Source organism: Colossoma macropomum, unplaced genomic scaffold (genome assembly GCF_904425465.1).
Source record: "Colossoma macropomum unplaced genomic scaffold, Colossoma_macropomum, whole genome shotgun sequence".
Lineage (NCBI taxonomy): Eukaryota > Metazoa > Chordata > Actinopteri > Characiformes > Serrasalmidae > Colossoma > Colossoma macropomum.
In genome coordinates, this window is record NW_023494803.1 from 36,229,601 (window position 1) to 36,252,719 (window position 23,119).

Sequence of the window (23,119 nt, forward strand, 5' to 3'; positions counted from 1 at the left end):
TTAATGTGCTTGACTATTATAATTGGCCACAGGCTTTAGGTCACCATGTTTGAGTGAAGTGGCACAACTTCAGTTGTTTTGCCTTAAAGACACAGATCTGATATTTTCAGAGCTGTGTGAATGTTTTCAAACAGATCTGAGCCACATTCATATGTGGTCCTAGATTGGATATTTGTGCAACTGGGTCATTTTCATGAGACAGTTTCAGATCATATCCGTAAGTATTTGAGTGTCAGTCATCATGCAGATACACAATATGCATCAAATTTAATACTATTTTTAGCTATACTATTTTTATTTCTTTCCCAAATTGTCATTATCATACTGTGCCCACACAGCTGTCTCTCCTTATCAATATTGATCTTTTCTATTTTTTGATTAAAAAATACTTTATTCCTTTTAACTGTTGAATCTCTTAACCGTAATTCTTTTCTTGTAAACTCAACCGAAGTGAACCAAAACAACAAATATGTGGCACAAGTAAAAAGAAACCTCAATATGTTGCGGTAATGAGGGAAAAAGTGCGAAATACTATGTTTTGTAAAATATTTGTCTTAACAGTTGGCTTTAAAATATTTAGGCTAATAAAAATAGACATAGTATGACAAGAAAAGCTGAGGAGAAAATATTTATCTTCAAATCTTACTATGTTCCTGTAATGAGAATTTGCTCATTTGCGCTGAAAAATGTTAATAAAATCAAATCAAAATTCTTCAGTATTTTTCTTAATATTCAACCAGTATTACTTTAATTACTGTAAAGAAAGTATTAGGTTTTAGTCATTTTAGTGGATGAAGTTTCAGTGTTTATCACATTTGTGAGAATAAACGGATTTGTGGCCAAACGACTTCAATGAGAACTGTCTGATCGGATTTTATATTGGTGTTTTTTTTTTGTTCATGTAATCATTTTCCTGTGTTCGCAGCATGGCAAGAGCAGCTAATCTGAAGTTTCTGCTAATAAATGCTGCAAAAGCATTACAGTTGGTGTAAATTAAAGTACTGTGACAGACTAAAGACTCTAGGCGGGGGAGGTGAAACATTGGTTAAAATGATTTTTTTCCTGCCTACTGGTGCATGGATGTAATCAAAAGTCAGAAGACGTTTTAGAGGCAAGGAAAACTCATTTTGATGAAAGATCACAGGAAAAACAAGAATTTTGTCTTTTAAATGATACGATGAATCATGCTTTATATGATCAGACATGATCTTTGTGATGAAGGCTTGTGCTGCTAGTTTGTTCATTTGTTGTTGTTATTCATGATGAACATGGATCGTATACACAACGTTATTGATTAGGATGTGCCTGTGAAGATGGTTTCAAATAAAGAAATTCACACTGATGTGACCCATCAAAGCAGAAAGATTGCATCGGAGCAAAAAATCGGAATTGAGCAATAAGGCTTGTAATGTGAGTGCAGCCAATAGACAGTAGTGTGGCCCCTGATCAAATTATGTTTTGTTGATTTTCTAAATGAAAATGAGTTCACAACCTCTACAGAGAACAAACTTCTGGAACACATTTTATGCAAAAATATGCAGAAAAAAAGTCACATTTAAGTTTAGTCTCTTCAGAAAACTTAAAAAAATCAACAAAACGTCATTTGACCAGGGTGCCCAAACTTTTGCATAAGACTAAGTATATCAATAATAGAGTCAATAATGGAGTTTTCACAACAAAAGTGCAAAATTCACAATCAACCTCATTCGTCATTGATCAGTCTTTATTCTCTAGAAGATACAGTACTAAAATAAACACAAGTTTTAAAAAAAAAGTCTTAAAAAAGTAATAAAGCATACATATACTACATATTAATTACTGAACAGTCTACTGTCCAAAAAAGGCACTAAATTCTGAAATAGGAGATACATGATTTAACTATTTTGAGTTGATACAACAGTATTTGTCATATAATTGTATAGAATATTTATATATTTTTTAATATATTCACATATTGAACATGGACAGATTAACAGGACAATCAAACTCCCTCATGATTTCCCTCGAACAGAAACAGTCGGTTGCAGCCGATTCTGCCCCGAACGGGCGTTCGGGTTCTTCTCCGCGAGCAAGGATTTAACCGTGGACGTCATGAAGGTTGGAGCATGATATCAATACTAAGACGACAGAGTTATAATGAATAAAGGGATTACATTTAGAGAGGTCACTGATGTCAGATTTCTGCTGACAGTAGGCAAATGATATAAAATCACACCGCGCCCTTCTGAGCACAAGGACAGGACCACGACAGACCCGCATCAAATAAAGTATTTAAGATGAACCGCTGGCACTTTCTGAAGACTCTTCAGTGACTCGGGCCTCTTCTCATCGCTCCTTCGTTAAGGACAAATGGACTACAACAATGAAATCCTCACTTTAGATCTGCTTGAGACTAAAACAGAAAAGTGGTATAATCAGTTTGTCTTTTTTCCTCTTCTTTTTTAAGTGGAACATGCTTGGAAATTGAGATCGATTGAGATTGTCAAATGCCACTTTCTGCCTCCACTTGTCTCATTTACTCAAGCAGTGGGAGGAGATTCATAATCCTCACATAGAGACCGCAAGTCCTACAGTGAAATGTGATTAGGTTCCATCTGATACTAATGACCCTTTGTGCGAAAAGAGCGCAATTTAGCTCTGAGAGTGTTTTATATTCCAAGAGAACGAAGAGAAATGAAACGGGAGGTTATGAAAAACGACACGAAATACATGCAAAAGCATTTCGCTCCGTCATAATTGACACTCCTGCTTTGCAGGATTGTTGCCTTAAGGTGAGAAATTCATTTTGTCATCATTTCTCTTTTGATTGCTTTCCAAAAATAACTCAAAAGCCAGAAATTTACAAGCTTAGAAGCAGCCTGGATCTCAGATGTTAGACTGTATGCGATTCAATCGTTACGTTTAAATCTAAAGAGCTTATTTTGACCGTCACTGTGTATTTCACATTGAAATAAGCATTTTAAGAGACTGAAGAGAGTTTAAAATAGCAGGCGGTGGGTATCGTTCTCTAATAGCACTGCACTTGATTCGTGAAGCGCAGCTGTCTCTTCTAAACTCTCTACTTCTCTCGCTGATTGGAAAAGTAGCAGATAGGAGAACAAAAAAATACATGATTATGAGGAGTAAGATCATTGAAATCATATTTCGATCCACTCGGGCTTTCGTCCCTAAAGTGACACTGCGAGAATCTCTACATCTACTCATGATGACACTTAAAGTGGATATAATTTAAAAAAGACTGAACTGGGAATTTATTAAAGTGGTTCATTCCACTGCAGTTCTCGATATCCATTAATTAAGAATGACACAATTGTAACCATTTACAATCATCTTCTCAAATCAAATAAGATCAACATTAATCGATATGTACCTTAATATTACATTACCACAATACTGTGGAGTCCATATACCCACTGAACATTCACCTAAGCTGCTGCTGCTACATTCTCCGGTCCTGCACTGCTCCATCCATCCGCAGCTCCAAAGCTTCACGTTCTTTAGTGTTCAGTACAGCACCCAACTATAGAATACTATGAGGTTACACATGGCGCAATTAACAGCATTTGTCCGATTGCTTTTTAAGAAGCCTGTAGAAGAGCCGACCTGACCCTGGCCAGGTGATGCTGAAGCACATGAGCAAGGCTCAGATCACTACAGAAGACATACATACGCATCCACAGGTAGCTGAAGTACAGGAGGCTACCATGACCGACAACCACAGGCCAGGAGGTGGTGGCAGCATCTAAGAGCAGTGTTTCCCAATCCTGCTGCACTGTGTGTTTATATCTCTTACATTTGACTTTTTCTCAATAAAGTCAACCTATACTGTGGGTTCACAACTTTTACTGTAAGTCAATAGAACCTGACTTTTTTTTAAAAGTCATTCTGGGCACAGAATATATATATATATATATATATATATATATAATCTCAATTTTTTTGAAAATATTTGAAAATACCTGTTGCTCTTTACATTGTGTGTAAATTTCATTATAAATGGACCAAAGGAAATGTCCCAAAATTACTAGGAAGTCTGGTTCCATTGACTTACATTAAAAGTAAAGTAGGTTTTTTCCTTCTCCTGTAAAGTTACCATTTTGGAGAAACAGGGTTTTCTTCCGACAACATATATATATATATATATATATATATATACACAATATTGGTCTATTATACTTGGCCTGTGCAAACGTTATACTATGTTTTTTCAATGTTTTAAACTCAACAAATAAATAGAAATTGTGCTCTAAAATTGCAGAAAAATGCTGAAATGTTACTTTGTACAAAGATGTGTTACAGGAATTACAATATTTTCCCCAAAAAATTTTTTAAAAATCAACGAAACATTATTTCATCTGGGGCGTTCAAACTTTTGCATACATCTGTAGTACATCTGCTGTTGCTTTTGAAAACAACATCAGTCGATGTTTCTGGATTCCTTGGGTGTTTCAGCATCGTGCAACTGTTCTCAAGGAGTGAAACTTTTACAGTGTTTTTCCACATATGGGCCCTTTAATGGATTCCCTGCTCTAACACACTTGACCTAACTCTGTAAGTTTCACTGTGTGTGTCAGAGTGAGGAAACAAACCAGTCCACAGACTCGGAGCAGGCTTGGGGAACACTGCCATAGAGTGCCAGAGGGAACAGCCTGGTACTGCCACAGGTAGAGCAGGGAGAGGGATCAGATCACCCTCGCTAAATCTAAAGAGAAATAGAAAACTGAGAGGCAAATGTTTCCTCACCGGCTGTGAGGATGTTCTCTTATATAGAAAATTTAGTCAAAAACATGAACGTTGCTAAGAGTGAATGAAAGAAACCACCGATCAGCGTAAATCACATCATGCTAATAGCTACTACCTTCCATTTACTATTAGCAACGTTAGCACGTTTAGTCGAGTTACTCATTTCTTCTGTTAAAGCTTTAAGCTTCTGTTTATCTGACTTTAGTCATGGAGCATATATTGTGACTGAGGACTTTTGGTGGGGCACCATATGGATATTATGGTACTGAGGTGGCAGTTGTAGGAGGGAAGTAGGTGGGGGTCATGTGGGGTTTCTGTCTCTAAACCTCTGCACCAGCTTTGGTTATCAGCAGCAAAGCCCCACGCACAGCCGTATCACAGCATTTCCACTCTTATCTCTCTTCAAAAACACAAAGCGTATATCATTCGCTGCCCCCACCCTAACCCCATCTCCCCCTTTGGCAGATACAGTGTACAGAAAGGTATGTAGTACCATATGGTGTACAAGTCTTAGGCCAGCCAAGGACATTGTTTAAAGCTATTTATCTGGACATTACATTTGTTTTGCATGTAAAAAACATATATACTATTAGAATAAATACAAATAAGCATTAATAGACTAAAAGGTAATAAGAATTACTAGAAGAGTTACTGAAAGCCTGGATTTGTTTAATCCCATCACTGGGACACCTGATATAACCTAATGAAATATAACTTAATGAAGCACTGCTTAGTTGAGGTATTGAATAGTTACTGCAAATACTGAGCTTATTCGAGGAGAGGTCTGGAAATGGTTGAGACGCTGACAGGAATAAAATCAAATTTACTGAATGTATGTTTATTGACAGCCTTTTTCAGAGCAATAAATAGGTATGCTTGATAATATTGTAATCATATTGGTGTCAACAGACAATTGCTGAAAAAATGCGATCAGCATCAGACAGATGTTTAGAATTTACCGATATTTCAAAGCGACATTTGATGAGGTATTTATTGCACTCTGGAAGAGCAGAATGTTATGGTGATGCTGAGCTCCTAAAATGCTGAAATGTCTGCATTTTATTCATTTTACTGTATTTGTAACCCTATAAACGTAGATGTTACACTTCTCTGTAATGCTAATCCAGGTAGACGCCTTCCCGATTTCTACGTTTTACAAATGTTTATGTAATTGCAGATATGTACATGAAAAGTACTGGATATCAGCATCGGCCCACAGGCCCCATATTGGTGCCTACAAAGAAATACTCACTGCCCAGATAAATAGCCTTTATGATAATACTCTCAGATGGCCCACGGCTTGTGCACAGTACTGTGAGTGTGTATGTATTTGCGTGTGTGTATGAAGGGGTCCTCAGTCGTCGTCGAGCACCTCTGCCTTGATGTCGTTGCTGCCCCTTCCCTGCTGGGCCAGCGCCAGGATGGTGTGGTTGACCGCCGCCATCTCCACAGCCAGGGTGATGGGGTCCTGGTGCTCGCCGGGGCCCGTGCCGTCATCCTGGGGGGAGGAGGGAGACCAGGAGACAGCGGTCAGTCTGGAGCTCTCCGCCTGCTGCCCCGCCCCACTGCCCTGACGGCCCGGCCCCGCCCCTCTGGGAGGCCCCGCCCTGCCTGGGCCCAGACCCAGGCCCGGCCAGGCAGCCAACCAGCCGGGAAGCAGAGTGGGCACCTACAACCGCAAGAATGGCCTTTTAGATCACTTCGTTCACAATGGGGCCTGCTCTCTGGCTTGGTTGTCTGGTGTGCAGAGGCAGTAAGTAAAAAGCTGTGATCATTTGCCTAGGTCATACTGGTGTGCTGTTATTGCGAACAAAAGTAGCTACAAAACTGGACAAAACCCTCTGGGCAGCCAAGAAAACTGTTTAAAAAGCATTTATTTGGGCAGTATATGTGTTTTGCTTGGAAAGGCTCTTGATAATATTAGAATAAATACAAATAAGCATTGATACTGTAAAAAAGTTCTTGTTTGCTGGTCAGAAGAACACTGATTTGGTTCCTCTTGTCCAACCAGCCATTGCATGGTTCTATTAGGTTCCATCACCAGCACACCTGATGTAATCTATTGAAAGACTAGATAAACTAGGTTCTGGTAACTGTAAATACTGGCCTTCTTTAAGGAGAGGTTTGAAAATAGTATTCTGATAATATCTATTTGTATTTATTCCAATGTTCGTGTTTTTCCAAGCAAATAAATGCAAACTGCCCACATTAACAGCTTTCTCAACTGGCCTAAGACTTTTGCCCAGCAGTGTACATTATGGTTACACACGAAAAAGGCTCTGTTGGGTAAATCAGTTAATTAATCATGCATGTGTTGTTATATTTTGAGTCAGACGGTAATAAAGGGTGCTTGTCCAAGTGCAAAGTTATCAAACAAACCAAGTGGGCATTTACACATGTGTAATAACACATGCATAGCAGTTTTCAGTTTGTTTTTATCATGCAGTTAGGGGAACTCCAAGTGCATGTATCCTATCTATCATCAGTATGAATGAACTGAGTGTAATACCTCCACATGCAGTGGTAAAAGTGAGTGAAGCCTTCGTGTTGTTAACTGATTTTCTGTCTGTGTTTCCGGCTCTAAGCATGTCCTGCATACCTGAATGGGGGAGGACAGGTCCCCTCTGCTGAAACCAAAGCCTCTGGCCACTGCTCTCTTTTTAAAAAAAGATGAAATCACAGCTCTATGATCGTTTGAATCTGCAGTCATTTCTGTTCAGGCAAGGCAGTCTTCTCAGATCAATGTTTGAGATTAATGACACCGGATCGATGGAGGCTGGATTGCAGCAGACTTGAATGTTTTTAAAATAGTGCAAGTAACTATTCAAGGTGTAATAAGTGTGGTCCTTACCGGCCCTAACCCCGGCTCGGCCGCTGGCTCGCTGTAGTCGTTGCCATCAATCTCGTCGCTGTTGGACTGTCCCCCTGGGCTCTGCACATCGATCCCATGGCTCTCCAGGATTGCTGCTTCTTCGAAAAAACACACACCTTGCCATAACATATCTGAGCTCGCAGAAGACGGGAATGCAAGACAGTTACACTGCCTGGAAAACGGCCTGTTTCGAGCAATTTTCTCTATTTCTAACAGCATCAAAGAAATTTTTGGCATGTCACACTCACAAACAACACAACAAAACAAAGTATATGATTCACCAAAGCGTCATTTTAATAGAATGCTGCTGTATAATATACAGAACTGTGCAAAAGTCTTAACAGCAATGAAAACTCTTCATCTTGGCAGGAAGTATTTTTTTGCCAGTCACAGCCCGGCTAGAAAAACCAGCACAGACTAGTGTAGCTGATCACCAGCAAAACCAGCACATCGCCACCGTCAGAACAAAACTTTGTACCTCCAAAATGGTAACTTTAAAGGAGAACTGCATACATAAATGGTTTAACATCTCACTTTCGCAGTCGACTTCTGCACAGCACTGTATATCAAGCCCCGTCCCCAAAGGCCTTCAACATTACCTATATTGGCTCTTCTCTTTATCTCCTTCCTCCGGTTAGCAAACCAGTTGTACACTTTTAGAGACGTGACCCGTTCTAGATCAGAAAGCTTCTTTCCTAAACAGACAGGCCAACACACAATTCTCCAGTACATGTTCAAAACTACTGTACGAACTCCAGCCATTACAGTTCAGTGCTAAAAGACTTCACCTTGTTTAACAGAGCAGACTTACCTGGTTTCTGTATAACTGCATTGCAGGCATTGGCTATTTCCTCCCTCTTAGCCTCATCAGGGTATTGATTATCATTAAAGTAGCTAGAAAGAAAAAAACAATGACACGGTCCAGACCGAGTTAGTGTGCCAACAAACTAGGCATACTTAAAGTAGGAGCGGCAGTGAGAGCGCAGTTAGAGTTTTAGAGGTTTCCCTGCTCTAACACGGACAATTTAACTTATCAGCTAATTATTAAACACCACTCAGTCAATACTACAAATTAGACATTTTCACAATACACAATATGTTTACGCAGTATGAGCTTTGATTAAACAGGACTAATCATGCTCTCTGTGTAATGAAGCATGCAGTTCTTCAATGGTTTTTAAGTAGTGATAATATCCAGGATGTACTCAAAAAGCGTATTATGGCATATTATGGTGAAATTATCATGATACAATAAAGTATTGTAATATTGCCTGTCCCTACAGTAAAGACTCCTAAAAAATAGAAATATAAATACTGTATGTAATACAGAAACCAAATAACCACTTGAAATTATGCGAGACAATTTTGGGGGTCGTCAAAAAAGTGCATGACTGAGTAGTGAAAGAGCTGCCAGATATCAATTATTGTACAGCTGTCAGTTACAGTTTAAAACTCAAATAATAGATTAAAAATCCAGAACAGTTGTAGTCAGTAATGACAAAAAGAAAGAAACAGTAACCTGTCCTGGAATTGTTTCCAACACATTGTACTGTACACTCTTAAAAAACATGGTTTTTCAAGGGTTCTTTAGTCAAAAAAAAATATTCTATATAGAACCTTGAACACTCAAAGAACACTTTAAGGGGTCTTTGCATTGTGAAGGGGTTCTTCAGATTGATGGAGGATGTACTGTAGATGGTTCTATACAAAACCTTTTTGAAAAGAGTTCCACTACTTTTACAAGCCAAAGAACCCTTTTTTGGTACTATATGGAACCCTTTTTACTAAGAGTATTCTATGATCATTTGTTACATAATAGTTCTTCTATTTTCTTCTTAATTATCATCATATTTATCATTGTTGGGGAGCTTCACTGAAGTACTTAGAGCAACATACAGATCAGACTAATCATTTTAGTGACACAATGGAAAGAAAACATGAAAACGAAGTATGTACACACTTAAAAAAGATGGTTCTTCAAGGATTCTATAGTCCAGACAATGGTTCTATATAGAACCATGAACACTCAAAGAACCCTTTGCATGATTAAAGGGTTCTTTGAATTATAAAGGGCTTCTTCAGACTGATGGAGAATGTGCTGGGGACAGTTCTTTATTGAACTTTTTTGAAAAGCGTTCTATATAGCACCAAAAGGGTTCCACTATTGTTACAAGCAAAATAACCTTTTTTGGTACTATTCTATATATTTGGTACTATATATAGAACCATTAACACTCAAAGAACCCTTTGCATGATTAAAGGGTTCTTTGTAGCATGAAAGGTTTCTTCAGATTGATGGAGAATATGCTGTAGATGGTTCTATAAAGCACCCAAAAGGGTTCTTCTATTGTTATGGTGTAAAGCTTTTCAAAAAGGTTCTAGACAGACCCGTCTATTGCACATTCATGCACATTTTCCATCAATCTTGAAGAACATTTTCATGATGCAAAGAACTCTTTAATCATGCAAAGGGTTCTTTGAGTGTTCATGAACTCTTGAAGCACCATCTTTTTAAGCGTGTATGATATTCCTGTTAATAATTATATTCGTTTGTTTTAATATTGACACATAAAGCATTAGATATCAACGTAAGTGTGATTGTATTCTTACTTTGTTTACTCAGTTTTATGTCTAAATTGCTGTATGTAAACTATTCTCTTGACGTTGGCCCCTCCCACTCGTCAGGCCGAATATGCACCCCTGATGTTTGAAATTATTTTCCAAATTAAATTACATTCCTTGTTAGCTACATTAGCCTCGTAGCTCCAGTGCAAAACAACAGAAGCAAACTTCAGACTCCAAACATCTCTGAATGTATTTGGGGTGAACTGTGTACATCTCAATTTCTACTTAACCTTTCCTTTAATGAGTTTAAAGAGAGTTAGAGCAGGATAAACGCTAAACCATGCACTGCTGAGGCTGTCCAGGACTATAAGTGACTTAAGAGACTATTATACTGCAAACTGCAAACACTGCAACACTGCAAACAAGAATGGCTTTTGTTTCTACCAGGAGATACTCATTCAGAACCTTTCACTGTGACCTCTTAGGTCTTTTACTCCAAAAATAGGCTAAAAGAGATTTCTTTTTCAGTGACCCACAATCTCTCCTTATTCTTGTTCTATTTTAGCTGCCAATTTACTTGAACCAAATAAGCAAGGACTACTGAGATTTATGCCAGCTCCACGCTGAGAACACGGATATGAATTCACTCAATTCTGGAGCTGCATTTCCATCTGCCGTCTCTCTCTCACCTCTCCATCACAGCGAGGCACTCTTTCCTCCAGGTGAAACGGCTGCCACGGCGCAGGCGGAAGCTGCCAGGGCTGCAGCTGATGGGGGGAGCTGTCTGATGCCACTCCACAATCTCCTCCAGGGCCACCGGAGCAGGACGCATCGCCAGAGTAGCACCTGAGACACAGAAACATCACACATCTGCTGTGCAGCCCACACTGCAGCACTTATTTTGTGTGTGTGTGTATAAGCATCCTAAACTTGGTGGTGGTGCAATGAGGTGGTGGAATGCTCCTTTTTAGCAACGGTTAAGTTCAGCGGTCATTCACTCTTATCTCTTTTTATTTTATTTAACTTTTGTGTGTAATTTAATCCATGTTGACTGCTCATCTCTACTGACCAGTTATGGTGAAAATGGAACACACTGGGTGTGAGGAAAGCAAAGGTGCTCCAGACCTTTCAGATCTCATCTCCAATGCATGACTGTTCTGTGCTCTGACAAGCACTTTTACTTCTTAATTATCAGCGAATGTTTAGTCATTGTGAGATCTTTTCACACTGAGCCAGTTTTTACAGGTGAAAAAAGCAGATGCACTTCTTAGCACACTGAAACTTCGCAGACTGTACTTAAACACTCGTGTGAAGAAGAAGAAGAAAAATGGATTCATTTAGCAGTAACAGTGACAAAGTTATCATCTGTCTTTTAGCGAGTGTGACTCAGACGCTGGTTAACAGCCTCCTCCCATGTGAAATGCACCTTTACTGTTGATGTGTGCTTTTTTAGAACTTGTTCTGTTTTTTTTCTGGTATGTAAAACTCTGACTTGGTGTGAGAAGGAACTGTCGTTCTCTTGCTCTTGCTGTCAAGTATATCGCTGTTGTCGGAACTAAACTTCGTATCTCCAAAATGGTAACTTTACAGGAGAAGGAAAAAACATACTTTAATTTTAATGTAAGTCAGTGGAACCAAGTAATTTTCCAGGTAATTTTGGACCGATTCTTTTGGTCCATTCATCATGAAATTTACACACACAGGCCTTTTCAAATTATGTCAAAAACTGAAAAACGACAAAAACAGAGATACGTGGTTCTCTTCCGACAGCAGCGATATACTGAAAGTTACTGTAAAATACCTGTGATTTTAAAATAATGGAAATATCAATGTTTCTCTAATTTTATTCAAATATATATATTTGTTTTACTTACTCATCGTCCCAGCCATGAGATATTTTGTGTGATCATTGCACTGATTGAATCTTGAGTCGGCTATGATTGGAATTGAGAGCAGTGTTTATTTTAATGAAGGCTGCAACTTCTGCTGACAGAATATGCTTCTCAAATATTCTCATATTTGGTTGGACCCCTGGCCATTATTATTGGCTTTTACACAACCCTTTGTGATCTTTAAATGGATGCCGACCCTATCCTAGTGAAAGAGTTACACAGTGACTACTTCTTCCCACTCTTCACATTCATAAATTAAACATTAATAGAGGAATCTTGGACAGCATACAAAGTGTGAGCCTATGAAGGTGCCTTTCTCTTTAGCCAAGTCCAAGCTGTCTCAGTCCTGTAGTGTGGACTTTCTTAATCTGGTCTGCTACACGGTCCACAACAAATAAACCCAGGTGTGCCTTGTAACACACTGCTGCATACAGCTGGTGTCGTCTTTGGCCAAATACAGAGGACTAACTAGACAGAGACCAGGATACAGTGGATGGACATGAGTGCTTTAATAATGGAAGGATTGACTGAACAGCTGAAGAGGGACTGCAGGGAGGGCAGCAGGGTTTAGCTGGCCTGGTGTTGAGTGTGGGGCTGGGCATTACCAGGCGTGGTCTTCTCCAGCTGGTACCAACGGTAGAACGCTCTCTTCTTCTGCTCACTCAGGTCCGAACCCTGCTGCAGGAGCCAGTGCGAGATCCGGCTCTGACTGATACCTGCAGAACACATTAAAGACACGGACGAACAAGGGTCAAAAGGACTGGTCGTGGCATTAGCTACACGGTCACACTGTAGAAGACTTGACTGAACTAACAAGAGTAGCGATTAGTTATTTTGATTAGTCATTAGTTTCAGATGTCTGGTCACACAACAACAGAGATAGATTATTGCAGACATGGTGTTTTAGTGCTCTGCTTTGTTGCTAAGTGCTTGTGTTGACTGACAGAAAACAAAAACAAATGCTAAAAAAAATTAATTAGAAAACAAACTCAAGGTCAGTGTGAATCTGATGTTTTATGGGGAAAACTGGCCCAAAACCTGATACCTGTCAGGCTCTGTTTGGTAGCAGATCTCTTATATGCGCTTCCACGCACTGACTTTTATCCATCTCATAGAAAACAAAGCTTTGTTTATCAAGCTAAATGCTGGCTAGCAGCATGCAGCTGCCATTTATGTAGGGTTATTATAATCACACACCTACAGAAATTAACTGTTAATTCATCACCACACCTTATGTGCAAATATAATCATACTTCCTGTGCAAAATTCCATGTGCAATACTTGTAAATATCCTTATAGTGTAAAGAGTCTTTTGCTTATTTTATTTATAACGTTTATGTTGTTAATTTCTGTGAAGGGTAAAGTTTTTTTTTATCTTTAGTTTATTTTTTCTTTTAATACATATTGTATATACAGTAATAAGTAAAAAACTGTAACCTTGTTAAGAAATTAACAAGATTAATACCTTGTTTGTTAATTCTCTTGTTGCTCTTTTATTAAGTGCCTTGCTCTCCCTGCTATAGCACTGTGAATTTCCCCTGTGGTGGGACTAATAAAGGATTGTCTTGTCTCTTATCTTATCTTATTTTAATTAGCCTTTCTAAGCAAGACCCTAGGCTGAAAAAAAACTTCTAAAAGTTATTCGGAAGTTTTCTGAAGCATTAACAAGACATCACTGGCATAACATTTTCCCACAGGAGTGTTTTTTGTAGCACCGTTTTGAAAACTGACTGCCCCTTTAGGTCATGCAAAAGAAAGACTTCCGATTGGCTTCACTGCTTGTCAGTTAAAAAGCCCTTTCCTGTCAACGTAAGCGGTTCTTCGCTTTATGCCGGGCTTTATGCTGATAGTCACAGGTCTGGTTTAAGGTCTGGTTTTAGTCTTTAACTGCCTCCGCACAGCCTGCAACTGCTTTATTTGATTTTACTTAACTTTTAATATGACTTTTGGTATGTTTTAGCTATTGTTTTTACTTTTTCGTTTTTACTTTTGTACTTTTATTTCTTTTTATCATTCTTTTTAGAATTTTTATTTCTTGTATTAATATTTTTATTTATTTTGTCATTGTCAATGACAACGACAGTAATCTTACATCTATTTCTTTTATTTAATTAATTTATGTTTTTATTTATTTTATCCTTATCTGCTCTGTTACTTGATAAGTTACTATAGTGTAATTTTAATCGCTTACTGATTTAACAGTTTATTGTTTTACTGTACAAATTCTCAATCCCTGATTCCTGTATTACTTGGCTACACTGTAAATGAGGGCCTCCTTCAATGTATTCCGAGGGTAAATAAAGGTCCATTGATTGATTGATTGAATGGTTGTCGTCAACAATGTCACTTCTGGGGGAAAAAGTCAATGTCTTGTTTACTTAAAAACAAAAGTACTCTATCCTGCTCCTTAATGTGTCGATACATTCTAGATTGTTTCACAATCGTTTCACAATAGTTATATAGCATACACAACTGAATGTCATGAATCTCTCCTGTACTCTGTAGTACTAACCTGTAACTTGGGCAACAACAGCCTGTGAAATCCGCCGGCTCCCTAAGAAGGCTTTGATTTCCTCTTTAATGATGTTACTGTCCTTCCTGGAGAGACAGAAGAAGAAAGACATTAGAAGAAAGAGGAAAAAGGATTTAACAAAAAGAAACATTTAAAAACACCCATGTGACAGAGTGCAAACTGTGTCAGTCATGTCTGGAATGTCCAGTCATGCCCACTGACCTCATCAGCTCCTCCACCTTGTCATCAATGTCCACCTCCTCCTCGACGGGTTCAAATCCAAAAGGCCTCACTGGGGCGGTGCTAACAGGGTACTGGGGTGGGGAGAGCGTTCCGTTGCTTACAGGCACCAAACTGTCCCGTCCATTCTGAGCCGGCGGCGCCATCAAGGACATTGGCATGGTGACTGTGGGGGGTGGGGAGGTGTCATAACTGTTAGACAGCGGGGACAGAGCGTTGCCAGGGAAAACAGTCTGCGTGGAGACAGAGGCGGTGGAGGATGAGGCTGGAGCGTGACTGGAGGCTCCAGTGGTGCTGGAGCTCCCGTGACTGTTACTGGACTTTGCTGAGGCTCCTCCCGGCCCGGATCCTGCCACTCCTTCACCTCCTCCGCCTCCTCCTCCATAGGAGTGACGGTGGCCAAATTTTTGCACGTGCTCGCGCTCCAGCCGGTCCAGCGTGTCCAGCGCGTGCAGGATCTCCCGCTTGGTCATTCCGCTCCTGCGCAGCCGCTGCAGCAGATCGATCTGCTCGATGGTGAAGCGAGGCTCCTCCGTGTAGTGAGACATTCTGCCGAAAACAGAGAGAGAGACAGAGAGAGACAGACAGAGGGAGAGAGAGAGAGAGTGTTCAAACTGAAGTGAAAACTCTGGTCCTCAAACATTCACTTCTACTGTGGGCTATTTAGCCAGCACTAGAAAACCGTGACTATTAGAGCTAGGCCTTCCGTTTGGACCCTAAATATCAGAACTTGGTGAAAAACTAAATTTCACGTCTATGATAACGCTATTTCTGCTAGCGATCCACTGGGAACTCTAACTTAACATCGGTGCACATGAATATTTTTTGGTGATTCTAGATTTAACACAGACATTTGAAGCTCATACAACTTGCAAAAAACTTTAGCATATAAGATAAGATAATCCTTTATTAGTCCCACAGTGGGGAAATTCACAGGGCTACAGCAGCAAAGTGACAGCAAGGCACTCAAGAAAAGAGTAACAAGAAGAGAATTAACACACAAAATAATAAACCTTGTTAATAACTTAACAAGGTTACGGTTTGTTACTCGTTACTATACAGACAATATATATTTACCTTACATGCTGCAGTTTTTCGGATAGCCCTGACAGTAAAGAGCCCTGCCTTAAAGCCACTGTTCGATTTCCATTTCTAACAACTAAATGAAACCTGGCTGGACTACGGCTTGTGTTCACACTCAGTGACGAATGTAGAACCAGAATGTAGAATGTAGAACTAATGTAGAACCAGAAGGCCTAGAGCACATGTCATGCTCCAGGCCTCGCGGGCCAAAACACTGCAGACTTCAGCACACTGCCTCAATTAAACACACTTGTTTCAGCTCTTCAGCTAATTTGCAAGGCCGTCATGAACTGAATTCAGAGTGTTAGATGAGGGTGAACACTAATATCCGCAGCACTTTGGCCCAGAAGGTCCCCAGTTTGACATGTCTGGCATAGAGTGACAATTTTCTCAAAAACATTGGTCCCACCCACTGGAAATCAAAATGTAATTAGTTGATTCCACTGTCGCTGGTAGTGAATCTAATGCTTTAAACAATGGGAGAGATTTCGTGGTTGTATCCACCCAGACGCCACAGGGGGGAAAAAATCCTAATTGGATGATTTTCCATTTGGTCCTTCAAGATTTTCAACCCTTTTGTTCTCAACCAAATCTAAACACTAAAATTACTACAATACTTGCAGAGTAAACCTATGTTTTTCTTTTAGTTCCCTGAAATCATTGGGCCTTCTGATGATTTCTCTGAAGACCTAGAAGTTCCTGAGGGTTCACCAATTTGATTGCAATGTCAAATTTCACAACAACCTGATTCAATTCTATTTAAATTTTTTTGATAAGACTCACTCAGTTATGAATAAAGAAATACAGACAATAAACATAACACACCTTTTTACATTCGCTCAATAATTTACACTATCCTGAATATTATTAGATATTATCAGTTCTAACACTCCAAAACTGACACAGCTGCATCAGCAGTTTTACACCCCTGACCTACACTAATAAGAACACTTTGGTCCTCCAAGGTTCACTTCTACTGCAGAGCATTAAAAAAGTGATGTCAAATGTAACAGTCATACAGCATAAGCTCTGCTGCTCATTTAAAACTAAATTAAAGAGGCAACCAGCCAAACTACTGGGGAAAGATGAGGCCATTACAGGCTGACACACTAAACCAGAGCTAAAATTATTAGTTGCCAAATCTCGGCGCAACGGCACTCACTGCCACTCTTATCCTGCAATCACTGCAATGAAGTATGGAGCCTCTCTGAGGTGAAGGCAAGGATAATACATGCATTACTACAGGATTTTAATGGCCTTTACACAGCACAGGCAGAGAGCTGAGACTGCAAAGAGGAAGGAGGAGGTTAACTTAAGGGAAAACTGCCAAGAAAAATTTCCATCCGAGATAGCCAAGCTACTTTTAACAAAGCCGCCAGTGGATGAGTCACTCAGAACAGACGTTTTATCTGAAAATAATTCTTTTACTGCTGAGCGTGGCCGGCGCATGCGCACACGCACGGCGCTACAGGGACTGAAAATAGCAATAAGAAGGCAGACATTTAGATCTGGAGCGTGCATGCACATGCACAAGCACAAACCCCCACACGCATTTACAGTCCTGCCTTGATTGCAGATGTGTGTTCCATATGGAACATATAAGTCATGTAATCAACTGTTCCTATCAGGAACTGCTGAATGTGCAAAAGCCTTTTCATGAGCAGCTTTGCCTTTTACTAAAGGAGACCAGACGGCGAAGGATAATCCAGTCAGCTCCAACATTCATGGGTGTTTTTTATCTTTTAGTATCAGCCAAGGTGGACTATGGAAGTAAAATAGCAGTTCAGCTTCTTTTCCATACCTACAAAAGCTTGCAACAGAGGAGAGGTTCTAACTGCATTAGCAATAAAGAGTAATTGCATCGATTTTTAAGAATTTCTGCATAAATCAGTGGCTGAATCAAAGTCACTCAGAGTGGTGTGATGTGAAACGGTTTGCTGTGGAGAATAATACTGACTTCTTTACAGTGGTGGTGACAGGAACCAGGGGGCACAATGTCTACAACACCATTACATAGTCATTTAACTTAGCATCAACACGACCAGTGACCCTACACGTGTTTTTATATGTAATGTTAATAATGGTAAAATATAAGCTTATGCTTTTCAGGGCCTTTTTTGCCTTAGAACATCCTGCATGTATCTTTCTGTCATGAATATGTAAAATAAATCTATGTTTTAGCCCAAAACCTTCTTAAATCTATGATACAACAACGTCTCAGACATTATGCAGTGTATTCATAACCATTTTATGTATCAGCTTTAGGTAAGGTAACTTTTTTACATCTTTCAGGATAGACTGTTAAGTTCTGCTACTATTTTTTAAAGTTCTAACTGACCTAGAACCCGCTTACATCACAGAGTGATGAGTTTATGTTTTAGCATGTGATCTTAGATCTGCAGCTTCCTTCCGTTACATACAGAAAACATGGAGAGACTCTTTTATTAGACAGTCAAGCTCAGCTCCCACTTTTAATAACCATTTGAAAACGTATCTCTTTAACTTAGCATTTAATTAAATCAAATTATGACTTGAAATTAACACTCATAGTTTCATCTATTACTGTTAAGCTTTATCACCTGTCTGTAAAGCACTCTGAGAGGCCACTGGCATGAAAAGTGCTCTATGAGTAAATAGTACTGTTATTATTATTATTATTATTATTATTATTACTGGCGGTATTAAACACTTCACACAACCCATTCTGAATGACTTTGTTTACATTTTAAAGAGTAAATTATGCCAAAGTTTTGGAAAAGAGGTGGAATTCTCCTTCAAAAACACTCAAAAGCACAAAAAACATGAATCCCCAAATGTACATGGACACTGATGGAGATCATTAGGAAATCAGCAACATAATGCAACTCAACCACTATGCCAGACCATAAAGTAGCAAAATGGTTCACAACTGAACCAACTGCTCTCAAGTCAGTGTAACGGCGTAACGGCTGATCTTACAGTGTCTGTTGTGTGAGATATTTTGAGCATTTAAGCTTTCTTTATTCTCTAAAACCGGCACAGGTCAGTTTTCTGTCTAAACATCTGGTCAGCAGAAAAGATTTCTGCTCACCCAAGCACCTCATCTCTACAAAGAAGTGTCTGGAAGTGTTTGCCAGCATCACATATTGCAATTTGGCAAAAATAATAATAAACCTACAGAATTCCACAGCACCGTGCGTGTTGTACATGACCCCACAGGAAAAATGTCACATTGTTAAGGTGTATCACAAACTATGTTGGCTTGTTCAGGAGTAAAAGGGTTCATTCCTGGCAGAGTTGCAGAACAAAACGCACCTACAATATGCACACCCTGCAGATGTACAGTTTACGCACCTTATACAAAAAAGCAGCCCACGGCAGACCCCTGGTAGCCCCCAGTAAAAAAACACCAGTCTAGCCAATTATGATTGCTTAAAATACAAGTGAACATGATATTAAAATAAAAATGTGTTAATTACATACTTTACATATGTCTATAACCTAAGCATAAGCCAGCCAGTTTGTATTGTAGATCATGTAATTACTGCATAATAAGCCTTAGTATGCAATAATCTACAGATAATAAACTTTTTATTATCTGTTATATCAGCCTTGTCACTCCACTGCAAAACTCAAGTAGCAAACTTCCAGACAACAAACACACTATGTCCAAAAGTTTGTAGACACCTGCTCGCCCAGTGTGTCCTCTGAACTGCAGTAACAGCCTCTACTCTTCTACGAAGGCTTTACACTAGATGTTGGAACATTGCTGTGAGGATTAGATTGCATTGAGCTACAAGTGCATTAGTGAGGTCAGGTACTGATGTTGGATGATTAGCTCTGGATCACTCCAGCTCACCCTAAAGGTATTAGATGAAGCTCCATCACTCCAGAGAACGCAGATCCACTGTTTCACAGCCCAATGCCGGAGGCGCTTTATACTCCTCTTAACAGTGCTTCGCATTGGACATCCAGCGTCCCATTCTCTAGGCAGTGCTTCTCTATGGAGATTATACAGGCTGTGCAACTGAAAGCCTGTGTCAGCAATGTGTGCACTTTAAAAGAGGCTGAATTCTGGAATTAGAGGGGCTGTCGGGACACTTTTAGTACGTAATCTATGACCGATAAACTGTTTGGTGAAAATTGTGTAGATCTGATTTTTTGTTGAACCATTTGTTTAATGTCCCAGCAAATGTCAGCAAATATGGTTCAAAGTTCAGACCCCTGATAAGTAGTCAAGCCATCAAATCTCTGTTTAAAACATCTGCTGTACTTCATGGTTACAGCCACCAGTTTGTACTGTCAGGATTCAAGTTACTCTTATAAACCCAAAGCTGTTATATCTCAGCTTCGGTCCCCCAAATCAGTATGGATCAGTATGATGCATGCTGTGGAGTGATAAGGTGTAGAGTTGTAGAGGTGCTGGGCTTTTGCCACAGAGCTCAGGGCTCAGCCATTCACACCAACAGGACCTCAGTATGAGAACTGAGATGCAGCAACAGCAGCAGCACTGTAATCTTAACACTACAGCCAGCTATCTGCAAGTACACCCATGGGCCACTTCAGTAAGTCCACCTGCTTGTACCTACACACTGTCCATTTTTTCAGCTCCACTTACAGACCATCTCTTTGCATACTTTGTTATCCCCCTTTTACCCTGTTCTTCAATGGCCTGGACCCCCATAGGACCGCCAAAGAGCAGCAGCACTGCTGTGTCTGATCCACTCACACCAGCACAACACCCACTAACAGCACCACCACTTCTGTATCACTGCAGTGCTGAGAATGATCCACCACCCAAATAATACCTGCTCTGTGGGGGTCCTGACCATTGAGGAACAGGGTGAAAGGGGGCTAAAAGTATGCAGAGAAACAGATGGACTACAGTCTGTAACTGTAGATCTATAAAGTGCACCTTTATGTAGGTGGAGCTGATGAAATGGACAGTGCAGTGAAGGTATAAACAAGGAGGTGTAAGTAAGTTAGTGAAGAGGCTGGTTGGTGTATAACAGTGATTGCAGCGCCTTTGCAACTCTGCTTGAACCAGACTGCAGATGCTGAAATACGATGTTATCTTGCAGGCTGAGCTGAGCTGAGCTGAGCTTTGCTCTGCATGGTGTTAACGATGTTATCTGATCCATTTTCTGCACCTACTGCATCAAAATGATCCGCGGATCAATACATAGATTTGCAGGTATGGATGTCATTTTTCTTCTCGGCTGGCTTTATGGCAGTAACATGCACAAACGCTAGGCTGAAGTTGCCCTCCTATTCGCCAGCGTCTCGTTCCAGTCTTTCCGGTCCACCTTAAATGCAGCAGTTACATTCTGGCGCCTCAAGGTCCAGAACGTAACTGCTGCACCATTTAAGGTGGAACGGGGGAAATCCGAATGAGAAGCTGACTTCAGCTCCGTCTGTTCGTGCAGACCTACCTTCTTCTGGAAGTGCTGGGCCTCCGTCCGCCACACCATTTAAATGGATTGATAACAGATCGCTCCTACTGCAAGGGTTTCCTCGGGTGCCCCGTCTCCGAACACGCAGCAGACATTCTCCGAAACCCCCACCCCGGCTCTCTCTCTCTCTCTCACTCCCTCTCCTCAATCACACCGCATTTTTCCAGCAGAAAGGGTTCGCCTTTGTGCGACTGACAGAAGCCATGTTGATAGGAGCAGTCGGCCATGCGCGGCATCATGGGAGTTGTAGTTCCCGCGGCTGCCGCCTAACGTGGAAGTGCACGGGAACTCTGGAGGACTGAAAACTACAAATCCAGAGGAGAGATGTCACACCTTCATCATCGTCGACTGTTTGCAAAGACTGTACTGCAGAAAAAAAATGTAGCATGATGTTCTGACTTCCTTTGCCACGAGAGAAAAAAATGATCATTTTTATGTATTTTTTTAATGCATGTTATTAAAGTTTGCGAAGTTTACTTTTCGCAGCAAACGCTCCAGTGTCGCTGGGGACGTAAAACAACGTAAAAAGTAGGATTTTTTTTCATCCATTAGTTTAAAGAACGTCCACTACTTTCCAAAGAAAGGAGGTCAGATTACAGAGATAATATAATAGGAAACGTAGCATAAGAGAAAGGAAAAAGTTTCTAAATATTGTGGGTCTATTTTGTAAATAGGTAACTGGTGAAAAAAGTAAAGATCAGCTGCAGCCCAGGCGCAGTTTGGCCTGAGTACAGGTGTGTCCTGTGCTCACTGATCCACATTGCTGAACGATTTAATTAAAATATCTTATTGTGAGTTTTCTGACCAGTGTTGTAACTGCCCTGCTGGTGACATCTCATGTTAATAGAAATAATGTGTGGCCATGACTTAGTAAGGAATGGGAATAAGATCCTAATGCGAGGCCATGACTTAGTAAGGCATGAGAATGAGATAATTAAGCCCTGGCCCCAGCTTAATAAGGCATGATCTTGTTTCCATGCCTTACTAAGTCGTGGCCACGTCTTAATGATCTTGTTCCCATGTTTTACTAAGGCGTAGCCACATATTTGGATCTCATTCCCATGTGTTAATATGGCATGGCCTTGCATTATTTTTAGTAACATGAGGTGTCAGCAGCAGAGCTCTGTATGTATAACTGTGATTATTTTCTTTAAATTGAGATCCAGGTCTTTTTTTTGGGCTAAGAAGACCAGAATGTCCAGTTTTATGGCTTTAGGCCTGAACTCTCAACATAGTGCACCAGACTGCCATTTGGTTGTGGTTGTGATGTCACAGCACATGAGTGTTTCGTTGCTTTTGATTGATCTAACTCAAGATCTATGTTATTAGGTTAGATTTCCCTGCTTATAACACAAGCCTACGTAGTTGGTAATATTGATTAATATTGATTAATTGAAAATTGCACTCTCTGAATTTGTGATTTTGATATAAAAACTAATAATTGTCTCTATTCATATGAGTTTTCCAATAGATGCTTAGAGCTGACCTCTAATTTACAGAGAAAGCAGAGATTTACTTAGTTACATGCACTGAAATAAAATAATGGTAGCCCCTTTGGAAAATAAATATATGTAAAGTGTTTCAAATACATTAGAATTTTTTTGTTTGATGTGCTTTAGTCTTTAGAATACAATTTGGAACAAATATGCCCATATATTCTTGCTATATTGGAGATTTGTTGTTTTCTGCATGTCAACGGATGGAACATACTTTTAGTTCCAGTTAGTCCTTCACTTGTGAACATCATAGTTTTATTTTAGACCAAAAGAATCCTGAAATA

The 23,119-nt window shown here is 39.9% G+C and overlaps 1 protein-coding gene across 6 annotated transcripts; it reads right to left on the reverse strand.

Moving 5' to 3' along the window:
• Positions 1 to 4,914: 4,914 nt before the first annotated feature.
• Positions 4,915 to 21,558, reverse strand: hmbox1a (homeobox containing 1a). 6 transcript variants are annotated; one of them, XM_036593308.1, is made up of 10 exons: positions 21,319 to 21,558; positions 14,807 to 15,373; positions 14,585 to 14,670; positions 12,678 to 12,788; positions 10,870 to 11,026; positions 8,427 to 8,509; positions 8,215 to 8,310; positions 7,595 to 7,707; positions 7,343 to 7,399; positions 4,915 to 6,412 (listed from the first exon to the last, which is right to left on the reverse strand). In XM_036593308.1, exons 2-10 carry the CDS (start codon positions 15,370 to 15,372, stop codon positions 6,098 to 6,100), a joined length of 1,584 nt encoding a protein of 527 aa, XP_036449201.1. In that variant the 5' UTR covers position 15,373; positions 21,319 to 21,558; the 3' UTR covers positions 4,915 to 6,097. The 6 variants fall into 6 exon arrangements, with proteins under 6 accessions (XP_036449201.1, XP_036449200.1, XP_036449202.1 ...); XM_036593307.1 differs by having other exon boundaries at positions 7,595 to 7,710; XM_036593309.1 differs by having other exon boundaries at positions 4,915 to 6,241; positions 7,595 to 7,713.
• Positions 21,559 to 23,119: the final 1,561 nt, after the last annotated feature.